The following is a 17,962-nucleotide window of genomic DNA, read 5'->3' as shown; positions in this document are numbered from 1 at the left end:
TTGGTTGTTGCCACACAACGCTGTAAATTTTGGTGCCTAACCATTGCGTTCAAATACTTCAACAGCTACCTAGCCGTTGCATTAGCAGTGCAAGCATGCGCAGCTAGCCGGCCGTTTGAATTCTGTTGGGTTTTTTTTAGCTAGCTAGCTGACTATCCATTACCATCTTGCGTTCATAACAACCGAAACTACCCTTTTAGAGGCAGCCAAATAACCCTTTGTAAATAAAACTACAGTAATATAAAAAAACTGTAGTATTCTGAGAATACTTAGAAAAAACTTTTGTTATCAAACGGGGCCTTAGAGTGTTTACCAAACTGCCTGTGCGAGTCAGCGTTTTCCTCGCAGACTCCGCGATCGCAGAGCCAAACCAATATAGCCATCCCGTCCCCTCCCCCCGCATCTCTCCCTTCCCCCCTCCAGCTCCTCCTCCACCCACCTGAAAGCGACGCCGGCGCACAGAGCACACCGAACTCCCCTCCTCGCCTCGTCCTCTCGCCACCCGGCTTCCCCAGCGACAGCGACGGCCGGTCGCTTCAAATGACCTAAGCACCCCCGCGCTCGCGCCCCCCTTTTTCCTCCCCTTCCCCCGTCCCATCCCTCTCCGTCCTTATGACCTCTTCGTCCCCCGCCCCAAACCCTAACCCCGTCCCCACACCGCCCCCAAACCCCGCAGCCAACGCCGCTCCCGCGAGCGGAAACGCGGTCGCAGCGTCGTCGCCGCCGCACAAGGAGCAGCAGCAGCAGAGCCAGGACGGGGTCGTCGCTGGTGGCGGAGCGGGGGTGGATGGTGGGGCCGGGGGCGGTGGCGAGGCGGTGGAGGCGGGTGTAGCGGGCGACGCGATGGAGGTTGACGGCGGAGCTGGTGGAGGCGGAGGCGGAGCTGGGGATGTGGAGGGCGGAGGTGGCAGTGGAGCGGCCGGAGGAGCGCAGCTGGCCTCGTCACCGGCGACCGTGTTCCGGATCCGCCTCAAGCAGCCCCCTGCAAGCCTCAAGTACAAGATGCGCGTGCCCGAGCTGTGCAGGAACTTCAGGTGTGGCCGCTTGAGTCGCTCACTGCCTCCTTGAACCTGCGTCATTCTCTGATGAACTTAAAAGCTACTACCATTATCTTTGTTTTAATTTCGTGACAAGGGAAAACGTGTAGCTGTGTTCATTGCAGAGACAATAGGTCATGAATTGAGTTGGCTTCCTGTGGCCTCCTAAAATGCTATGATCCCCTTTCGAAAAAGGGCTAAACACTGTTTACAGACTTACAGTTGACAATTTTAGTGAGGTCAATCGCTCTTCCCAAGCCAGAGAAAATTCGGTAAAAATGATGAAAACCATTTCAGGAAATCCACGAATGTATCTGGATGATCCATGAACAGATCTCGTGATATTCTACTGGATGTTCTATAGCTAGTCATCCTGAAATTGCTAGGTGGTGATACCACCACACTATGGTGGAAGTGGAATGCTAAGCTGAATTTGGTAATCTTTTGTGGAGTGTCTTTCTTGTTGGAGTGCACATTTATTCCCATGTCTTGGTAATAACTTCCGTAGACAGTTGGTATGCTAAACCTTTACAATTCTGCACGGTCCTTCATGGTTTCAGGAACAATTGGTGTGATCTTTAATTGGTTTGACCTGAAATGTGGATTAGCATATACCAGCTTTAAGTTTCATATTTTTAAAGCTCTAGTTCCATGCATATTTTCCTTGTTGACATATCTGTCTAAATCTGCTAGGATAGTGCGCCTAGTCCAATTTGCCACACGGTTAACTGAAACTTGTAAATTATATCTTTTCCCTGTCTTGGTGGTCTTTCAATTGCAGCGCTGTTGCTTGGTGTGGGAAACTGAACGCAATTGCATGTGCATCAGAGACTTGTGCGCGGATTCCAAGGTCAGATATTCCTCTATCCGTTCCCTGAAGTTTACTTTGTTCCTCACTTGTTACCGCACTGGAATTTCATTTTCAGACAAAGGAATTTTAGGTGGCAGCATTAATAGCGCCATTTTACTCTAGAGGCACTTCACAAATTATTTAATTATTTCAGTGAATTGTTCATTTGCCTTTTTTTTTGTTAGAGGTATTCTTTCCCACAAAGTAATGTACTGGATTTTTTGCAGCTCTAATTCAAGTCCACCATTTTGGATTCCTATACACATTCTGAATCCAGAGAGACCAACAGAATGTTCTGTTTTCAATGTTAGAGCAGGTAAACATCTATTCATCAGTTACTCAAAATATTCCTGTATCCTCCATACATGCTGTAATTTGATTATTTTTGTTTGTGAAATGCTGTCCTCAACCAAAGAAGACTAGCTTCCTGTCTCATTGTGTTTCACTGTAGTTACATTCTTAATTGGCAGATTCTCCACGAGACTTTGTTCAGTTCATTGAATGGTCTCCTACGTCATGCCCACGTTCATTATTAGTGGCAAATTTTCATGGGAGGATTACTATATGGACACAACCAACTAAGGTATGCAATTCTCTTGATCGAAGTCCAGATCACATAATAATGTTCTTTTCTGGGGAGGGTGTAGTGCTATTTAATTCAACTTTTCCATTGTAAAATAGTCAGGGATTTGTTTATCTTCATACATTTGATGGCATTTAAATAATTTGATTAGTTTCTTTTTGAAATGGTGAAGGGTCCTGTTAATCTTGTACGTGACTCCAGCTCCTGGCAGTGTGAACATGAATGGCGTCAAGATCTCTCTGTGGTTACCAAATGGCTATCTGGAATTTCTCCGGTATGTTGTTAATGTATACCTATATTCTCCCTGCATGATAATGTTGTGTTGTACTGCATTATGATTGAAACAACACTTTATCTACGTAGCATGCTGTTCAAGGACCCGATTTCCTGGTGCAGCTGTAGTCTTGAGACTTCTATGCCTCATTTAACATCCATTTTTTCTTGTGAACCATACGAGATGTGATCCCACCTAGCTCTTGATAATACCTTAGTAAGGATACTACAGGAGTGAATCTGAAACTATTGTAAGATTGTACTAGTAGACATTTAATTCAAAAGTAGTTGCGAGTTGTAATTATAGGTCCAGCTTGCTGATGCACCACATTGTATGTTTCTGTTAGTGTTTTTGTTTTCTTTTGTAATTGTACTGCATATGTGTTTGATTACCTATTTATTCCAGCACAATTACTAGCTGCGGCTAAATTTTTATTTGCCTTGGTTCTACAGTATAGATGGCTTCCTGCAAACTCCAGCACTTCGAACTTAAAAACCTTTGAGGAAAAATTCCTTACGCAGCACCCTCAGAATTCAGGTTGGTGAGCCAAATGTTTAACTGAGCAGATGATACGTTTTTGGGGGAGACTTCCTTCAGACTCGTTTTATTTGATTCTGACATAATCTTGTTTACTGCAGCAGGATGGCCAAATGTGCTATGCGTTTGTTCTGTATTTTCATCAGGGTCTGTTCAGCTTCACTGGTCACAGTGGCCTCCTCAAAACTCAGCACAACCTAGATGGTTCTCTACCAGCAAAGGGCTTCTTGGGGCAGGCCCCAGCGGCATAATGGCTGCTGATGCCATTATTACCGAGTCTGGAGCTTTACATGTTGCTGGTGTTCCCCTTGTTAATCCATCTACTGTAGTGGTTTGGGAGGTGATGCCAGGTCTTGGTAATGGCATTCAGGCAACTGCGAAGATAAATGCAACAAGCCCTCTTCCTCCATCTCTGAACCCCCCTTCCTGGTCTGGTTTTGCTCCATTAGCAGCTTATCTCTTTTCTTTGCAAGACTACCTTGTGTCTGAGGCTGCACAAACAAGAAAACAGATAGATAATGAGATCACTGAAGCCGCATCGATCCATTGTTGTCCGGTTTCCAATTTTTCAGCTTATGTCAGTCCTGAAGCTGCTGCCCAGTCAGCAACTACTACAACATGGGGATCTGGGGTTACTTCAGTTGCTTTTGATCCCACTCGAGGAGGAGTAATTACAGTTGTAATAGTTGAAGGTGTGTATACTTCTTAACAGCGGAAATCAATTATTATGAAGCTATGTAGTCACAATGATAGTTGTAACTTGTTCTGTTGCATTGCATGAATCTCATTGTAATCATGTACTCCTGTCCTTCCTAAAATTCTCCATGTCCTCATTTTTCGGTTCAGTTATGATATTTCTAACCTCAAATATTATCAGGTGAATTGGTTGCTCTTAGCTTTTATTTGTTTCTTCTACTGACAACCATTCACTAATTGCAGGGCAGTATATGTCTCCTTATGACCCTGATGAAGGACCTTCCATCACTGGCTGGAGAGTCCAATGCTGGGAATCTTCGCTTCAACCTGTTGTTCTTCACCCAATATTTGGAAGCCCCTCTAGCTTTGGTGGGCAGCCTCCAATGCAAACTGTTTGGTCCACTAGAGTTAACAAGAGCATTGCACCAACAGAGGACCTTAAAAACCCTCAAGCGTATGTTCCAATGCCAACAACTTCAGATGAACGGAGCTCTTCTGAGTGCAGTGTTGACAGGGCAAACAGACTTAGTTTTGACCCTTATGATCTTCCAAATGATGTAAGACAGCTGGCTCAAATAGTTTATTCTGCACATGGTGGTGAAGTTGCTGTTGCCTTCCTGCGCGGAGGGGTGCACATTTTCTCGGGCCCAAATTTTGATCAGGTTGACAGCTATCATGTCAACGTTGGCTCATCAATTGCTCCACCAGCCTTCTCCTCTAGCAGTTGTTGCTTGGCATCAGTATGGCATGACACACTCAAAGATCGAACCATACTAAAGATAATACGAGTGCTTCCTCCTGCAATTCTTAATGTTCAGACAAAGGTCAGCTCAGCTGTTTGGGAACGGGCAATAGCAGATAGGTATGCAACACAGTTAATACAAGCTGATTGAACTGATTTATTTGATCTCACAGTTGCGTTTTGTTGGCAGATTTTGGTGGAGCTTGATGGCTGGTGTGGATTGGTGGGATGCTGTCGGTTGCACACAGAGTGCTGCTGAAGATGGTATTGGTGAGTACTAAGTTTGTAGTTTGTCAAGTTCGATTTGTTTGAGTTGCCCTTGCAATTTGATGGGAAGTTGATCCTTTGTGTACTGTACAATTTCCACAACTCGCGTTTCGGGTTCCTGCAAGTCTCTTTACTTCATGGGGGGCAAATCATTTTGTTTGGATGTTTAGGGCTTAACTGAATGAAATTTGATGTTTATGATTTGAAAAAGTACCTGGTGACATTGTTTTAAATTTAAACGGCCTATAATGGGATGACGTTCATGCTTCGTCTTAATAACCCACTTCTTATCTGAAATGGGGCAAATGGCTTGGGAGTAACAGCTTGGAACTGTGCACTGTGCATCCGCCTTATCTTGAAATGTGTTTTTGCCTATGTTCCTTTTTCTAGATTCCTTGATGTATTAAAATGATTTTCTGCTGTGACCCGAGACAGAATTTCTTAAGCAAATGGACGTCTCTGTTTTTAGTATATACTACTATTTGCTACAATATGGTTGGCAGCAGATGCAACATTTATGCTCCTCAGCGAAAAACTAAAATCGTTTCTCTTCATTTCAGTCTCACTTAACAGTGTGATAGCTCTGCTGGATACGGACTTCCATTGTCTTCCAACAATGCAACAGAGGCAGCAACACTGTCCTGTAAGTGGTGGTGTTGTAGTTTGCTATGCACAGTTTGTAGCACTGGCCTTCAATTACTCATTATTTATAATCAACTTGCTTACTTATGGAGTATGTAATAGATGTGTCACATTATCTTCTTGCATTCTTTAGATAGTGCATTCATCAATTAGCATGATGGTTCTTCTACCACTTTTTACCCTTGCAATTACGAAGGAGATGCATACACTCCCTTCACTCTTTTTTTATACTAGTCTCGTGACTTGCAAATTTACTGGCACTACTTTGAGTTGTGGTGAGATTACTTGAAACACATGCAAGGCATCCACATCATCGAGCACACACAACCAATCCACTTTCCACTTTCCACTTTCCACCACATCATCAAGCGTGCATACAACCATTCCATTTTCCACTTCTGCCACATGCAAACTCTCCCCATTATTATTTTCATCTTTTGAACAAGAAATAATTTAACTTGAATGTCACAAGGCAATATAACATGCATTCATCCTCCAATTACCTCTTAAGTTTTCTACCATCATATGGTGAGAATGTTGTGCGGCATTATTTTCATATGTTTCAATTTTATTTTCAATAATGCCGATGCTATAATTTTCCGCAGCAACGTGCGAGGCGTTATCTAGTTACTGAAATAACTGAATATTTCAGTAATAATAATCTTTTTTGTATATCTCCAAATCTCCAGTGCAATATACTCTAACAGAATCCTTGAGAATGGTCACATGCCAAACACCTGTACTTTGTAGATGTTTGGACGGATAGGTTATTTAGTGATTAGAGGTAATTTATATGCATAAGCATCTGATAGACATCGGTGCATTATCAAGCAGCTATGCTAAAGATAGTACCTTATATGTTGTACATGGCAAGAAAAGTGGTTTCCTTGGCAGTATGGATTAATCTATTACTTTCTAACACCTGCGATTGATTGATTTGCTGCATGCAGAACCTTGATAGGATAAAGTGTAGGTTGTTGGAAGGAACTAATGCTCAAGACGTAAGAGCACTTGTGTTGGACATGCAAGCAAGATTGCTTCTGGATATGCTAGGCAAGGGAATAGAGTCTGCGCTGATAAATCCATCAACCCTGCTACCTGAACCCTGGCAAGCTTCTAGTGAATTGTTGTCTAACATTGAGCCTGACAAAATGACGGTTGACCCGGCTCTACTTCCAAGCATCCAGGTCTACTTTACTTCCTGTGCTTTTCATTTCGTTGTCATAAATATTGACTTATTACCATCCATTGTTTTTATTTTTATTGACATGTGCTTTGGGAGCATTGGTACTTCGGATATTTTTATTAACACTTGTACGTAGGTGGTATTAAATTTCTTTCATCATGAGCATTGCTTTCCCTAGGTTAGGTGAAATCATGCCCAACTCACCAACTGCCGCTTATGCTCCAACTAGATTACGTTATTACACATTCAGCATAAGCTGCACGCGTAGAAACTTACATGTTGTTAATCCGTGGATGTACTTATTTTTTAGCACTGGAATGCAGGGTTATGTTGACGCTGTTCTAGATTTAGCATCACATTTCATCACACGCTTGCGGCGTTATGCAAGCTTCTGCCGGACTTTGGCTAGTCATGCTGTAGGAGCATCTTCTAGTTCAGGCAATTCAAGGAATATGGTTACTAGTCCAACCAACAATTCTCCGTCGCCGTCAAATAATCAAGGTTAATTTTTTATTCCTTCTATTTTATTAAAATTTCAGCGTTTCTGTAGTTTGTGCAGAACAGAAACACCTTGAAATGTTCTGTTTGTCATTTCATGTTCTACAAATGACCGAGTTGCTTTTATATTTTCTGATTTAGCATTGCTTCTTAGCATTTGATACTCCTGTCTCCTGCAATTTACAGGTAATCAAGGTGGAGTAGCATCTGCGACAGGGAGCTCACAAATGCAGGAGTGGGTCCAAGGTGCCATTGCTAAGATTAGTAACAATGCTGATGGCGCTGCCAATGCCGCACCAAATCCAGTTAGTGGGAGGTCATCATTTATTCCTATAAGCATCAACACAGGGACTTTTCCCGGGACACCTGCTGTCAGGCTTATTGGAGACTGCCATTTCCTTCATAGATTATGCCAGTTGCTGCTATTTTGTTTGCTTTTTCGGAGGAGGCAATCACCAAGATTACTCGCAAATGCACAAAAAAATTCTGATTCTGCCATGCAGAAAATACAGCAATTGATGAACAGTAAGATAGAGGACAGTAGTTCTGCTATTTCTGCTGTAAGATCTGGTCTAGGGGCTGCCAAAGTGGAAGATGGTGCAGCTACACGTGGACAGTTGGTTCTTGGAGCAAAGGGTCTTGAAGAAAATCCAATGGGCAAATCTGTTAGAATTGGTTCTGGCAATGCTGGCCAGGGCTACACGTCGGATGAGGTAACAGCAGTAATTTATTGCCATGAGTTTCTTTTGTTAAATCACTGTAGCACGTATTGTTTTAAGAGAAGCACTGAAATTGCGTTGTCCATTAACCATTTTACACTTCTCAGGGACTAACAATATGAACGAAGTAAAAAAGTCACATATGTTGGAGAGAGAGGGGATAATGCCCACATTTCAGCTTACGTCAGCTGTCAAAGTTAAATCACGCACTAAACAGGCTTAAAATTATTATTTTTATCTGATCATATTGACAGATAACAATTATAAGTTACTGAAAATGTTACTGCACCTGCATTTGAACATTCTTCTCTAGTCCCTGTAGTTTCTTGACCAAAGCATCTGTATAAGAGCCATTACATGGTGTATTATATCTGTATGTTATCTGGAAACTGTGAGTCAGCTAGCTTGTTCAGAGCCACTGTAAGACTGATTACTTGGATAGTTTACTTTGTTGTATTAATCTACCCAGTTGATTACTGCAGTTTTACTAACTGTGTATTTCTGCAAGACTGTAAGATTTGATTGGATAGTTTATCGATGATACACTGCAGTTTCACTAGTTACTTGGACTCGGGATTTTCTACATGCTTCTACTGGAGTTTCACTAATTATTTGAACTCATGAAATGCTTGATTGCATATCTGACAAGTACATAATTTGTTGCGTTGTTGCAGGTGAAGGTTCTATTTCTCATATTGGTTGACCTTTGTCGAAGGACATCAGGCTTGCAACACCCATTGCCTGTTTCTCAGGTTGGTACTAGCAACATAATTATAAGGCTGCACTTCATTGACGGCACTTACACTGTGCTCCCTGAGGTAGTGGAAGCATCTCTTGGTCCCCATATGCAGGTACAACATAGTTTCTCAATGAACCTTCGTCTGTTTAAGAATTTATGTATATGTGTGAGTGTCCAACATTTGAATAATAATATGTGACAATAATAATGGTATATTGTCTGGGAGAAAAAGAGATTGTAGTATTCTATCTTCTCTGCTACTTATACTTGCCAAAGTTAATGGTGGATTGAGTCCCTAAAAGAATATTACTATATTCCCTAAAAGAATAATCAGCGACAATTAAAATGGATCGGAGGGAGTACAGCTTTGTACTAAATCAGCGACATTTTATATGGATGGGAGGGAGTACTGTTTTTTAGTGGCTCGGGTGATTCTGGTACTTACAATATACAACCTCAGTAAACAAGTGCCAAAGATAATAAAAACCAAGTGAAACAGTGTTAACATACTATGGGGGTGGGGCAGGAGCATGTGGGTGGTTGTAACTCGTTAGATGTTCAGAGGCTCACAGCTATTATTTATGGGTCTCATTTCCAACTAAGTGTGTGGAGAGGTGTATGCATTGTATTTCATTTTGTATTTTTATGCAGAATATGCCGCGTCCACGGGGAGCTGATGCTGCTGGTCTTTTACTTCGAGAATTGGAACTGCAACCTCCTTCTGAAGAATGGCATAGGCGCAACATGTTTGGAGGACCCTGGTCAGAACCAGATGATCTCGGTCCATTGGATAATATGCCACATCTGAAAATAGGTGGTCATATCAACCCTCACTTGTCTGACATGGAAGAGGAGGGTAAAACTAACTTTGGGATTCAAAGTCTTTGGCCAAGAAAGCGCCGGTTGTCTGAAAGAGATGCAGCATTTGGTCTGAAAACATCTGTAGGTCTTGGAGCTTATCTTGGCGTGATGGGGTCTCGACGAGATGTCATCACAGCCGTGTGGAAAACAGGACTTGATGGTGAATGGTATAAGGTGAGTATGCTTAGATTCGCTTCGCGATCTAGTCTCATTCTTGCTTTTTTTTTACTAGATTTTATCAGTGTATTCTATCCAGTTTTGTGTCTAATCCTCTCTTCTGCAGTGCATACGATGTTTGCGGCAAACTTGTGCATTTGCACAACCTGGTGCCCCAAACATGGCAAATGAACGGGAGGCGTGGTGGATCAGCCGGTGGACCCAAGCATGTCCAATGTGTGGTGGGTCATGGGTGAAAGTTGTGTGATCGCTGTCTTCCGTGACTTCTCCAGTGACTGCTTCACCATGCTGATTCGTCTATAGTAGTTGCCGCTTGGCCAAATCTGAACGAGCATTGTTGGATCCCATGTTGGATAATTTTGTACCCAACAATTAGATCATTGGTCTCATGCCCCAGCGCTGTGGTTTACCTCCAGAGATCAAAAGCTTAAAGCAGATACTGAGACTTGGCTCTAACGGCTATGTAAAAGTATAGTAATATTAGGGGAGATGGCAATGTTTGTATTCTGCGTTTCTTATGTGTATAAATGTATCACAATGTTCAAAGGAAGCTGTTAGATACACATATTGCTAGTGCTGGATGTAGCTAAATTGCTAGGGGAGTTCGACTGTTTTGATAAAAAAAAACTGCAATCTTATGTAAATTTATGTGAATGTTATGTTATGTTAGATGAGACGGAAGCTGCAGTTGTCACTACCCAGTTCCTTGGCATCGTATGTTCTTGGGGCAAACTCTTGGGGCTTTGATTTGATGGAATTTTGAAGTATTGGAAACCTTAGGAATTTTTCATATGCTGGTCGTTTCGATTCGCATGGTTGAATTCTATTAAGAATTTTTTCTAAGCATTCGTTTGTATTACATTCCATATGAATTTTAGCACCCACTCAAACCTCTTAAAAAGAATCATTTGTTTTTCCTATTTTGCAGGCAAACCAAGTTAATGTATTGGTATAGGATTCAAAAGAACATGACATTGCAACCTATGTTTTCTTCTTCTTTTTTGTTCTGAAATCCTATGAATCAAAGAGGCCCTTGATTTTACGGTGGTGTTATGCTTTGTTTCCCGATTTCTTTTGCTGATGTGATCGTGCTGTTCGTCCTGTTAGGTTCGAAGTTCACAATTTTCTCAGCTCCAGCGCGATTTCTTTTGAACTAATTTAAAGTACGCTCTTTAAAATAGATAGACGAATTTTAACTGCACTTTTCGTTTCTTCTTAACTAGCTAGTCTGTAGAGTGCCGCGAAACCGCGACGCGACTTCAGAAACGAGATCACATCCATCCAGATCTCTCTGCACATCGCCGGCGATGTCGTCGCCCTACACCGGCGCGCAGCAGCCGTCCCCGGCGCCGCACCAGCTGCCGGCGGCGCAGCAGAACCATTCGCTGGCGTTCCGCGTGATGCGGCTGTCCCGCCCTTCGCTGCGGCCCGACCCGGCGGCGCTCCTCCGCTTCGACCCCCGCGACGTCTTCCTCCCCGAGGACGCGCTCACGTCCCCCGACCCCTCCGCCGCCGCCGACTTTCTTCAAGGCCTGCTCCAACCGCCCGACTCCGGCGCAGCAACCACCGTCCCCGGGGACTTCACCTTCCGCGATCGCTTCCTCCTCCACGACACCGCCGACGCCCTCGCGCCCCCCGGCCTCCTCGTCCTCCCACAGGCCTTCGGGTTAGCCTTTTCCATTTCCTTCTAGAATGTTGTGTGCAGCTCTCTAGACGAGAGCCTGCGCTGATGCTTCTGTGTCTGTGGCTAGGGCGATCTATTTGGGGGAGACATTCTGCAGCTACATCAGCATCAACAACAGCTCCGGCTTGGAAGCCAGGGAAGTCATAATCAAGGTGTGTTGATCCACCGCGCTCTTTTTGTTTCACGAAGTGCATTAGATCATTTCTAGAGAATTGCATCAGTTTTTGACAGAAACCATTGCATCAATTGGTCGAGTTATTATTGGCTGGTGTGAATTGTGTGTGACACGTTCAGTTAAACTGCTAGGTTAATACTTTTGGAATCTCTGATCAGCGTGATGCTGCATGCTTAGCCTTACTTCTTGTCGGTGTGGTCATGACCAAACTTATTGCTGCAGTCATTACCAAAGATAGCCTTAGTTCTCATTGCTGCATCCATGACCTATCGTTAAGGTCGATTACTGGATCACCTTGCTACTGTCATGAATGTTCAGTTCCTGGATTAGTCAGTTGTAATTTGCACGTTGCAGTTTCAGTATGGTGTTTGATCAAGTCGAACTAGAACTGGTAATATGAGGTATCAGCACATGTGAGACATTATGCACGCAAGTAGTATCATTAGTTTGGATGGTTGGCCTTAGCTCTTGTTATGCATATACGATTGTTCTGTTCATAGATTTGCAGGTTTCTCTGTCTTAAATTTGTGATACTTATGCATTCCCTTTGCGGTGATATGCATTGTGGACATTGCTCTCATACAGTTTCATCTTATTCTGTCACAAAGTTTGACTGAACTTTACTTGCATTAGGCAGAAATACAAACCGAGAGACAGAGGATACTTCTCCTGGATACATCGAAATCGCCTGTTGAATCGATTCGATCAGGGGGTAGATATGATTTTATCGTGGAGCATGATGTCAAAGAACTTGGCGCACATACGTACACTCCTTTCCTTTTTTAACTTCCACAACTGTTGCTTTGGCCATAGCAATCTTGATTGTTATTTGATTTGTGCGGTTATTGAGTCCAGGCTTGTCTGTACTGCTTTATATAACGATGGTGATGCGGAGCGTAAATATCTTCCTCAGTTCTTCAAGTTCACTGTTTCAAACCCATTGTCTGTTCGAACAAAGGTACTTTACTTCTCCTATTTATATATGTTCGTATCTGATCTATGTTCTGTAGGTCAAATCAATAATTTGGGTTTCACCATTTTTTTTCCAGGTTCGCACCATCAAGGTAGGTTACCTCATGCTTCACAAGTGTAAATGTAACTGTAAGTCCTTTGATTAAATGTAGGGGTCTTCTTTAGGAGTCATCAAATGATATGTTTCCAAAGATCTTTGCACATTTGCCTCAAGATTATTAGTTTCCCTACTTAATCTCGCTCTCTGTGCTTAGATTGTAACCTTGTACCAATAGTAGTTCACATTTTCTTTTCATGCTTGCTATTTTTTTTGCCCTCTTTTTTCCAGTTCAGCTTTCTGCTAGAATCATCTGTAAACTGTTTTTTTACTCCCGCATTCTTATCGCCGAGTTGAATTTCTAGTGGAGAAATCCCAGTGTTCTCCCCTGGGAATAAGACTTCAGGGGACTGTTTATTCCGTTAAACCTATAGCATTGTTTATTCCGTTAAACTGTAGTACTGTTTATTTTTTGACGTTAAACCTATAGTACTGTTATTCTGTTATTTCTGTAACAACCTATTACCTTAAATTGACGGGGTTATTCCCTTTAAATTGTTTAAATTGATGCGGTTAGTCCTTTTAAAACTATAGTACTGTATATTGTGTATTCCATTTTTTTATTAATTCACCATGGCAATCTTGAACTCTATATAGTTGATCCATGTTGACAGGATACTACATATCTGGAAGCCTGCATAGAGAATCATACAAAATCTAACCTTTACATGGATCAAGTAGATTTTGAACCTGCCCAACAGTGGAGCGCTACAATACTGGAAGCTGATGAACACCCCTCAGTGGTGAAGTCTACAATACGGTAAGTCAGTGCTGAAAACAAGCTCGTCTATTTCAGCATGTTGACTGTCATGTCAATAAATGAATGGCTAGTCTGAGTTGTATTTTTATACAGGGACCTCTGCAAACAACCAATTCTGATTAGAGCGGCAGGAGGAATATACAATTACCTATATCAGCTCAGACCATCGTCCGATGAGCCTGGTCAAATCAAGACAGAGGGTAGCAGCATACTTGGTAAATTTCAGATTACATGGCGGACAAATCTTGGTGAACCAGGCCGCCTGCAAACTCAGAACATTCATAGCACTGTCAGTAACTTCCTGTCCTCTCTTTTGATATTTATGTGACGTGTTGACTACAATGATATCTAGTTGGTTGCCCTATTAAAATTGAGAATGAAAATGATGTGCAACCTCTTTAGTTTAACTCATTACTGGTTTTTTTCACACCTCTTTTCTTTTTGTCAGCCTACTCCAAGCAAAGATGTTGACCTTCGTGCCGTGAAAATTCCACCTGTTATATTTCTAGAAAGACCATTTATGGTAAGTGATTTATTGGTTAACATTTCATCCAAAATCTTGCAGCCTAAACTACTGTGGCCCAAATAGTCAGCTAATACAGTTAAAGCATGATGGGATTTCCTTTCACAATTTCTGTGGAACGGCAAAATCTTAGATCTTGTTCTGTGAAGTTTAACAAAACTTACTTCTTCAGAGTACTAGATGGAGGTTAATAATGATTGAATTTATTTCTGCTTTTCCTTCTAACAATACAGCTAAGAATCTGTTAGCTTATCCTGCTTCTGGGTATCAAATTGAGTTAGTCTTGCAATTTTTCTGCTGGGTCATGTGGATGTGGATCCTCTATATAGTCCATCTATATTTTATTTTATTTTATATATTAATATATGTTCACTAGGGTTCTTACCTGATATTCCCATACAAAAATGGGCCAGTCTGAATCCACTTCGTCAAGTATTTGTTCGTTCACGTCCCAGGTGAGATATTGTCTTTTCCTAGCTGGCTTGTGTAATTGCAGCATCCGGTGCTAGCACATGTCACAGTGGATCTTAGCTTGCTTTCCACCTTAAACAACACATCTGCCTCATGACATCCTTGACCGACCGACTCTCTGGCTTTTAGTCTTCCCGAGCTCCTGTTTTTGTCTGAATCTTCTTTGCTTGGATGATAACTCATTTCCATCTGCATCTCAAGCCTTTCCTTGGTTAAATCTGTCACCTGGGAACTCGTATTACATCTGCTAAAGTGCCTTCTACACTTGAGCCTTCAGGCAAAAACTTCTGCTGATCTTAGTAACATTATCTGACAATTTTATATTTGCTGAACTAGGATATTCATCTGACAGTTTATATTTGCTGAACTAGGATAATAACCACATGTTTTATGTACGGTATGGTTTGAAGGCTTGAATCGGTCACATTTCTTTTTACTCTTCTCATTTTTATGATTGGTGATCCATTATTATGTATCAGCGCACAAATTGCTACAGTTGTTCAATGTACATTATTTTCTCCAGGTCAATCTATGCCTTACAAATCAAACAGAGAAAACAGTTGGCCCTTTTGAAGTATTTCTAGCTCCAAGCGTATCTGGTGAACAAAAAACTGTTCTGGTCAATGGATTACAGAAGTTGGTTAGTTGCTATACTTATATGTTATTTAATCTTTATGATGATAGGTTGATCTGGTTTTAGCCTTTCATTAGAGCATATTTTTGGTTGCGGTGTTCGACAGCTTCTTAAATATTTGTCATGTGAAAATTATGATTGGTATTCTGTTTAATTTGCACATCAATATAATCAACGATCCCGTGGTTTAGGTATGCTAATGTAGTGTGTAGACATGTGTCAACGCATGTGGTTCTTTGTATTTTTGGTTTCATGCTAATGGCCTTCAGGTCAATAATAATTTTACATCCTGTTATTTGTAATTTTACATTGAGTATTTCTGATGTATGTGATCTACTACCTCCATTCCTAAATATGAGACGTTGGGGCAGTTTAAATTAAACTGCCCCAACGTCTTATATTTAGGAATGGAGGTAGTAGTAGATAGCAAATTTAGATCATCAAACTCGTTACTTCTCTAGCTTTTAATTTATAGTTAAAAACAATGAAATTCTCAATGTTGAGTAATCTAGGTTGCAGCTAATATCGATGAATATAATGCTGTGTCAGTATGCGTTTGACTTCTCACTGTCGGTTGTGCACAGGTTTTGCCATTAGTGGAGGCTTTTGAGTCCATCAACTTTGACCTGGTGAGGACACTATGAATAGATAACTTGTGCATATATATATCTTGCTTGTCGTTAAACATAAAATATATGTCTTTTTGGCGTCGCATATAGTTTGAAAAGTGATAGTATTGATAACCTGTGCTCTTGTCTTTATCGATTTTCCTCATTTCAATCACTGTACAACTGCACTTTTGCATAGGTGTAAGACATAGGAATTGAAACGAGTTAGAGTCTGCATGTCATGGTGTCCGTTAGGAAAACCGAGATAGCGATAAGTTTTAAGTTCAGTTAGGAAAACCGAGATAGCGATAAGAGTTAGTTTCCTTCGAATGAAATATTATCTCCTTTAAGTTAGTGATTAGTTTCTTGGGCTACCAAGTCAAGTATTTTATTCCCTATAAAATGGACACAATGTACTCATTTGTAATTAAGCAATGAATCAGTCAGATGACACAAAACTGTAAGCCTCCGAACCTCTCTGATCACGCTAGCGATTAAGCCCCGCCGGTGGCTAGACAGAGTGTCATATCCCTGCCCCCCGGAACTTTACCAAGTTATTGCACATCATGGATGACATCGTTACCGGATCTTTAGCTTGCATTTCATACAAGCGTCCTTCAAGTGGAAGCATCCATTTGATCATCAAAGTCAGTAGGATGTTCGTTTTTTATTTTGTTACTACTGTGTGCAATTGTGTCTTGCCACAGAAGTCCGGTAAGTCGGATGCAAGATTGTGATGCATTTATAGTTATTATTTTCTGGCGCCTTGTTTGAATGTGAAGTGTAGTAACTATATCTGGGATAACCTTGTGCAGAGCATGGTAGCTACCCAACTTGGCGTGCAAAAGATCTCTGGAATTACATTGTATGCTGTGCAGGAAAGGAAGCACTACGAACCTTTGCCAGACATAGAGGTAAAATGTAGCAACTTCGGTGTCAAGTTCGTCTCTTCATTTGCCGAAGTGAATGGCAGAATTTTAGTTTGTTGAACGTTGATCGCTTTGCAGATTTTTGTCGACGCGGAATAGAACACCGCATCCACATCGGGAGACCCGTTGGACGTGCTAGATTAGACCTTCAGGGTGAACCATATTCTTGTTGATGTACTTCTGTTTATTGTACTACTGATATCATCATGTTGTAATTAACCACACCTTTTATATAAAAAGTAATGCATCCGTGCATGTTCGTTGTGTAATTGTAGCATGAACTGGTTGAGTCAGGCAAGAAAGGATTTTTTTTTGCTCTGTTACCTTCTGCATTTTGTTAGTGTGTTTTGGGTCGGGTTGGGCCAAGCTCGGGCTTGAGATTTTGAGTTCCAGCTTTACCAAGCCCGGCTCAGACCCAATATGCCACGGAGAATGTTCGGGTTTAGTGTTTGGGTGGACAAATGGGGGAGTAGTCCATTACCATGGTATCCAAAGGGTGCCCCCATTTGTACAAAATCTTCTTTTTTCTCTCTTAGTTTGTACTTCTACTTCTATTTGTTCTCCATTATAGTCTATCAAAACAATGATAAATAGTACTAGCCTTTCACAAACTATTATTAAACAGTTGAAGTAGCCCGGTGCTACCCCTCTTTAGTTTCAAGTAATCATCATAGCCTTTCACATCCTCCACAATGTGCAAGAACAAATGTCGGTGCATCTGAAAGTGATGGTGAAAGTAGTGAGGATGAAAAGGTCGGCTCGGCTGCAAAGTAGTTCCTGTAGAGCAGGACATGCCCATCTGCCCTATGTCAATTGAGGACCAGATGCTCCGGTATACGATATGATTGGCCTTTTATTGGTGATGAGCTCGTATGAGGTGTTTTTTAAAGGAATTTGTGAAGATAAGCTCTGTTGACAATGTGGCATGCACTGTTGACAACATCAACCCAAAACTGAGTTGGGGTTTTGAATTCAATGAGCATGGTGCGGAACATTTCCATGAGAGTCATATTCTTGCATTCCAGAACTCCATTTTGATACAGAGTGTAGGTGACAGATAATTCATGCGTGGTGCCATACTCATCGAGGAAATTTCCATATTGGTATTCTTGAATTCCATGCTATTTTTACTCCTCACATGTTTCATGATCACCTTATAGCCATTTTGTGCTCTTTGTGTGAATCTTTTGAAGCATTGTTGGGTCTTGTCTTTATCTTCAAGAAAATAAGCCCAAGTGACTCGAAAAACTCATCAACAATTAAGAGACCATAGTGATTGCCACTGAAGCTTATGTAGCTTT

The 17,962-nt window shown here is 41.6% G+C and overlaps 2 protein-coding genes across 3 annotated transcripts; both read left to right on the top strand.

Moving 5' to 3' along the window:
- Nucleotides 1-401: 401 nt before the first annotated feature.
- LOC123047374 (mediator of RNA polymerase II transcription subunit 16) lies at nucleotides 402-10,489 on the top strand. 2 transcript variants are annotated; one of them, XM_044470922.1, is made up of 16 exons: nucleotides 402-1,034; nucleotides 1,819-1,887; nucleotides 2,115-2,203; nucleotides 2,358-2,470; nucleotides 2,643-2,744; nucleotides 3,197-3,281; nucleotides 3,386-3,973; nucleotides 4,221-4,839; nucleotides 4,910-4,989; nucleotides 5,547-5,629; nucleotides 6,579-6,815; nucleotides 7,138-7,315; nucleotides 7,499-8,025; nucleotides 8,706-8,882; nucleotides 9,422-9,805; nucleotides 9,915-10,489. In XM_044470922.1, the coding sequence occupies exons 1-16, from the start codon at nucleotides 613-615 to the stop codon at nucleotides 10,053-10,055; spliced, it is 3,894 nt and encodes a 1,297-aa protein (XP_044326857.1). In that variant the 5' UTR covers nucleotides 402-612; the 3' UTR covers nucleotides 10,056-10,489. The 2 variants fall into 2 exon arrangements, with proteins under 2 accessions (XP_044326857.1, XP_044326850.1); XM_044470915.1 differs by having other exon boundaries at nucleotides 3,383-3,973.
- A 527-nt stretch (nucleotides 10,490-11,016) lies between these two features.
- On the top strand, nucleotides 11,017-16,979 carry LOC123047365 (trafficking protein particle complex subunit 13). Its single transcript, XM_044470906.1, has 12 exons — nucleotides 11,017-11,474; nucleotides 11,560-11,644; nucleotides 12,301-12,431; nucleotides 12,523-12,625; nucleotides 12,717-12,731; nucleotides 13,351-13,496; nucleotides 13,590-13,785; nucleotides 13,945-14,019; nucleotides 15,014-15,130; nucleotides 15,709-15,753; nucleotides 16,548-16,646; nucleotides 16,740-16,979. The coding sequence occupies exons 1-12, from the start codon at nucleotides 11,116-11,118 to the stop codon at nucleotides 16,758-16,760; spliced, it is 1,392 nt and encodes a 463-aa protein (XP_044326841.1). The 5' UTR covers nucleotides 11,017-11,115; the 3' UTR covers nucleotides 16,761-16,979.
- Nucleotides 16,980-17,962: the final 983 nt, after the last annotated feature.

Source organism: Triticum aestivum, chromosome 1A, assembly GCF_018294505.1.
Source record: "Triticum aestivum cultivar Chinese Spring chromosome 1A, IWGSC CS RefSeq v2.1, whole genome shotgun sequence".
NCBI lineage: Eukaryota > Viridiplantae > Streptophyta > Magnoliopsida > Poales > Poaceae > Triticum > Triticum aestivum.
Note: the sequence above shows the minus strand (reverse complement) of the source record. Positions and strands in the feature narration are given on the sequence as shown.

Bases quoted from the DNA above. Each gene is read 5' to 3' on its own strand.
- LOC123047374 (XM_044470915.1), top strand. From the start codon at position 613: ATGACCTCTTCGTCCCCCGCCCCAAACCCTAACCCCGTCCCCACACCG. The intron at 1,035-1,818 runs GTGTGGCCGCTT...TTTCAATTGCAG, and splicing joins GAGCTGTGCAGGAACTTCAG to CGCTGTTGCTTGGTGTGGGA. The intron at 4,840-4,909 runs GTATGCAACACA...TTTTGTTGGCAG, and splicing joins GAACGGGCAATAGCAGATAG to ATTTTGGTGGAGCTTGATGG.
- LOC123047365 (XM_044470906.1), top strand. From the start codon at position 11,116: ATGTCGTCGCCCTACACCGGCGCGCAGCAGCCGTCCCCGGCGCCGCAC. The intron at 11,645-12,300 runs GTGTGTTGATCC...TACTTGCATTAG, and splicing joins CCAGGGAAGTCATAATCAAG to GCAGAAATACAAACCGAGAG. The intron at 13,497-13,589 runs GTAAGTCAGTGC...ATTTTTATACAG, and splicing joins GTGGTGAAGTCTACAATACG to GGACCTCTGCAAACAACCAA.